Source organism: Anarrhichthys ocellatus, unplaced genomic scaffold (assembly GCF_004355925.1).
Source record: "Anarrhichthys ocellatus isolate YVR2014 unplaced genomic scaffold, GSC_Weel_1.0 scaffold95, whole genome shotgun sequence".
In the NCBI taxonomy this organism is placed as follows: Eukaryota; Metazoa; Chordata; class Actinopteri; order Perciformes; family Anarhichadidae; genus Anarrhichthys; species Anarrhichthys ocellatus.
The window spans coordinates 298,314-303,220 of record NW_022280125.1 but is presented as its reverse complement, the minus strand read 5'-3'; the positions used below and the strand labels follow the sequence as shown (position 1 = coordinate 303,220).

The 4,907-nt window shown below is 40.4% G+C and overlaps 1 protein-coding gene across 2 annotated transcripts in view; it reads right to left on the bottom strand.

The window, feature by feature from the left end:
- Positions 1 to 4,907, bottom strand: part of tbc1d13 (TBC1 domain family, member 13) — a 22,438-nt gene that overhangs the window by 5,370 nt on the left and 12,161 nt on the right. For both annotated transcript variants that reach the window (XM_031875761.1, XM_031875762.1), the window contains 6 exons: positions 4,061 to 4,134; positions 3,924 to 3,964; positions 1,761 to 1,822; positions 1,010 to 1,109; positions 318 to 400; positions 62 to 221 (listed from right to left, as the gene is read on the bottom strand). In XM_031875761.1, coding sequence (XP_031731621.1) covers positions 62 to 221; positions 318 to 400; positions 1,010 to 1,109; positions 1,761 to 1,822; positions 3,924 to 3,964; positions 4,061 to 4,134 — 520 coding nt within the window. The remainder of the gene's footprint in view (positions 1 to 61; positions 222 to 317; positions 401 to 1,009; positions 1,110 to 1,760; positions 1,823 to 3,923; positions 3,965 to 4,060; positions 4,135 to 4,907) is intronic.

Here is a 4,907-nt window from a genome sequence, read left to right as displayed (position 1 = left end):
CACACACACACACACACACACACACACACACACACACACACACACACTAATAGTCACTCACATTGGTAACTCCACTGCGGTTGCGGTTTACAGTTTGTGCTTTCAGTGTGGTTTGTTCGACTCGTCGCCGCAGCGTCTCATAATCATTCTGAGGGTCCAAGATAAGTTGGCATGGGTATTCTGTGGGACGCTGGAAGAAGGCCATGTCTGGGTACAGCCGCCTGCAAACATGCCAACAACAACATTATACTTTAGCAGACCTATTGTATACACATTCATACTGTATGCTATCTAGAGCAAATGAACAGATACCTCACCTCACATCCTTGTCAATTTGGAGCAGAATCTCATTATCTTTGAAGTAGTTATTCCACCTGCTGTCTGGATTCGGATTTAGAGGCTGAATAAAAAAATGAAATGACTTGAATGGTTATACACCTGTGAGCGAAGAGCCGGACGAGCAGTTTCCTTTCTGACCGGTACATCCAGCTTTAGAGCTTTGATAGTTCTCATATTCTAAGTCCTCTTTAACACTTCTCTTCCAGTGCTTACTAAGAACACACTGAGAAATAAATAAGTGTGTGTGTGTGTGTGTACATGGGCAGATGACAACTGACGTCACACGTACACAATCTCAAATGAGACCGGAACTGTCGCTTATGTGACCATTTTTTACGAGTGTGGGAATTAAAATGTCACGTGGTTGCGTTCATGCGAGTGCATGAGGATCATCATATTCCACCACGCCTCCAAAGTCAACCCTAAACGTAGTTTATTAGTAGTAGTGATCATTAACCATATATTTGTAAAGTCCACTATCACAAATTAGCCTCAGAGGTCTTTACAATCTGTGCAACATACAACTCTGACCCTCACATCAGAACAGGGAACAAAGGAAGAACCCTGAGAGAGAGCAGCAGAGGAGGATCCCTCTATCAGGATGGACAGCAGTGTGATAGATGTCATGAAGAAGAAGAAATAACACCAGAACAGAGGAGACTTGACTCACATGGTCCTCCATAGTCACATCTTCTCTGGAAAGGCCCAAGTTGGCTTTTGCAATACCCGGCTGGATGATCATTTCTCTTAGGAACTGGGAGTACACCTCCCTGTGAGAGGCACAACATGGAGGAAGCTGAAAAGCTCACATTTGTTCAAATCCAGGCCTATACATTAAGAGTGCCGAGACAAAAAGTTGATTCATCAGTTAACAGAAAGTGAATCGGCAAATTGATATTCGAGTCATTTTTATTTAACAAGCAAAAACACAGACCATTTACTGTTTACAGCTTCGTAAATGAGATTTGATATGATTGTAAATTGATATTTTGGGGTTTTAGTTGATGACACTAGAAGGCATCTAGGGCTTCTTTATTATTATTTTCTGATATTTGATACACTGGACGATAATGAAAATAATGAACATAATCATTAGTTGCCACAACAAAATATCTACATGAAAATATCTATATAGATTACCTCCTGTTAGTAAATAATATTTCTAAAATCAGAAGAATGTGGTGACAAACAGAATCGGGTGAGATATAAAGAAGGAAACAACAGTAAAGGTTGTTTCTGCCCAGCTAGCTTCACCACGAGACACAGCATCAGGCCTGGGGAGGCACAGCTCTTTCTGCCCAGCTAACGGCATTAGCTAATGTCACCAGCAATGCTGATTGAACTGGTGGTTGCCTAGTGACACCAAAAGAGGAACCCCAAAATAGAACGTGGGTGTTCTTTGATCAGCGTGTTCTCCTTACCTCTGCTTTTTGAGGAAAGACTCCCATAATGTCTGATCGAAAGGTAGATAATTAAGAAGGATCTGAAAGCAGAGTCAAATAATCACAGAACATTTAGTGAGCCATGCAGTCCATCTAATCCCACACACTTTAGTCTCAGACCTCACTTCTGTTATTTACCAAAGAGTAGAGTCAAGATCCTAATTACATCATCTTCAACCCTGCTGTACCCACCAGGCCATTGTTACCAGTCTGGTGCTCCGACCCAGTCAACTTTATTCAAACTATGGTCGAGAACACAGAGTTTATAAATACCAGCATGCAGTTTGAGAGAATGTGTATTAAGGACGTTTTGAATGTTTCCGTTTGATGTCATGGTGCAGCCATAAAGAACCTGGGAGCTTGGCTGTGAAGACTTCCCTCAAATAAGCATCATACAGACATCAATGTAGTTGGAATAAGATATCAACTAGTATGGGAAAGTGTTTTAAACCCTGTAAGGAAAATCTTTATAGAGAAAAATGTTCTTTGAAAGAAGAAGTGTTGTGTACTGTATGCCGTTTGTTCCTGTTGAGGAGTCCGATGAGTTCTCATGAAAGCATGTGTGAGGATACGAGGTGGCTGTGGCTGAGATGAGAGAGCGGCTCGTGGTTTCTTCTCCTAACCATCATCATGTGTGTGGCTGGATGAGAGGCTTTGTAAAGCACTTCTTTTATTTACTCTCGGATGTTATATTTTCTGAAGGAAACTTGCCAACAAATGGAGTGGAACTGGTAGCTGGGTAGTTCTAGAGCAGTTTGGGATGTTATGCTAATGATCACGTCTCATGGAGCATTCCTCAAGTGGAAACAAAGTTCACACTACATGAGTTTCAGAGCAGTCAGATATCTGTTCACACCAAACAACTGGCTGTCTTGAAGTCATTGTGCTTTTCACACTACATGACTGACCGGGGACTGGGAGTCACACACTACAATCTCTCATCTGGAGTCCCCATGAGGTCTACCAACTACGTTTTGTCTGGAAAACACGTGTTTCCACACGTCTTCCGCGATGTAGATCAGTCACTGTGTTATGTGCTATGTATGTTCATGTGAACATCCAACACCAACTTTGGTCCGTGTTGCAAATTCAATGCTAGATATCTGGAATGCATCAGTGCTGCACCGGCGGGTCACAGGTCACACGCATTTGGCTCTGTTCTGGGGCTTTTGTACAAAATCTCAAAAAACTGTCGGCAAGTGGAAAATCAGGGCTACCAGTGTGCGAAATACGGAGGTCTTGGGGGTCCCAGACCCTTGGTTGAAACTTTAGACCCCCTGACAGCCTCAAGAGCAAAATCTAAGGTCATAAGACAACTATTTGTCACTTGCAATCGGTACTAAAATGTCTTTAAGAAGCTCACTAATGCCCAGCAGTTTACATTATTCAAACTGCAAAACATTTATTCACAAATATAATAGAGACGATTTCCGCCGTAATGTTGAAAGACACAGCCAGCTAGAGTCTTCACGTCTTTTGTGACCTAAATGGACCCCTTTTGGACAAATTTCCTCCAGTGCCTTTTGTAAGAACCTGTATGAAAGCAGGACATCGTCTCTCCTCTTCCTGGTTACCAGGATGGCAACTAGAAGAAGACGAGCCGAGGTGTGAGTGCCGGGTTAAAGCTTAGTTTATACTCGCTTTAGTGAAGCGGCGGTTCCTGCAAGTGGTCTACACTTCTGAACTTCTGTAACTTGGCGCGCAATCACGTGACTGTCCCAAATAGTTCACTGATAAAAACACTATCTACATGTCTAAGGATTGTATAAAGGACCATTTGATGCTTTAGAAACAGGAGGTCTTAAATCTACATTTGAGTAAATATTTTGCAGCCAAATCAAATTGTTCACAGTATATTCAACCTTGGTTTCTTTATAATGCATTTACTACTTGACTCATTTCTTTCGGGGACCCCCCCCCCCCCCCCCCATTGCCACCAGGTATTTCGCACACTGAGGGCCACAGTCGTGTAGTGCGAACTCGGCTTAAGAGGGTTTGCTGGATCCAACTTGTAACACTCATATGAGCAAACCTCAAGGAAGAAAGTACGAGAGGTTTAGGATAAGAACACAAAAATGTTCTTGCATGAGGGCCAATGTGTCATGCACAGAAGTTTACTAAAACAGAGGCAGAGCAACTTACTTTCCAGCAAAGCGCTCGTATGCCTCCTTCAAATGGGATTCCTGAGTTGAATAAAGAAAAGAATAAATACAGAACAATAAAATGTGACAGGAACGTGATCAGTTTCAGCACAAAGAAGCTCAAGGTGTGAACATTACCATTGAAGCACAGCTCCCTCAGTGTCTTCAAGTTGATGTTTTCTTCACTCAAGGTTTCTTTGAATTCCTGTATTCTGAAATCAGAAACAGGACGAGGTCAGAACCAATTGTAACTCTGAATTACACTTCTCGGTGACAAAATGCCTCACATATTATAAACATAATGTTGACTCATAACTGTTAACGCATGGTCTACACAAAAAGATGCTTTCTCTGATATCGAGTCCTAAAACTTTAGTGACGATACATTTAAAAGAGCAGTTTTACACTTTGGTTAATATAAAACGATCAATACCACTTGAGTCATGTCAGTGCGATACGTATGAAGGAGGGATTAGTTGAGCAAAGCATAAAGATTGGGAGCAGGCTGAAAGATCTAATTATCGCAATGTATCTTGTTTGTTTGATTCACACACAAAGAGCACAAAAGCCAATTAGTGTATTTCCCAAGATGTTGAATTCTTTCTTAAGGTAGGAATGGGCGATAAGACAAGACAAGATAATCCCTCATCAGTCCCAACGGGGACATTTGTGCTGTTTTGGATACGGATAAAGTAGTTCTTTTGTGATTTAACCATCACTCATATATATATACATATACATATATACATATACATATATACATACATATACATATACATATATACATATATACATATATACATACATATACATATATACATACATATACATACATATACATATATACATACATATACATATATACATACATATATACATACATATACATACATATACATATATACATACATATACATATATACATACATATACATATATACATACATATACATATATACATACATATACATATACATATATACAT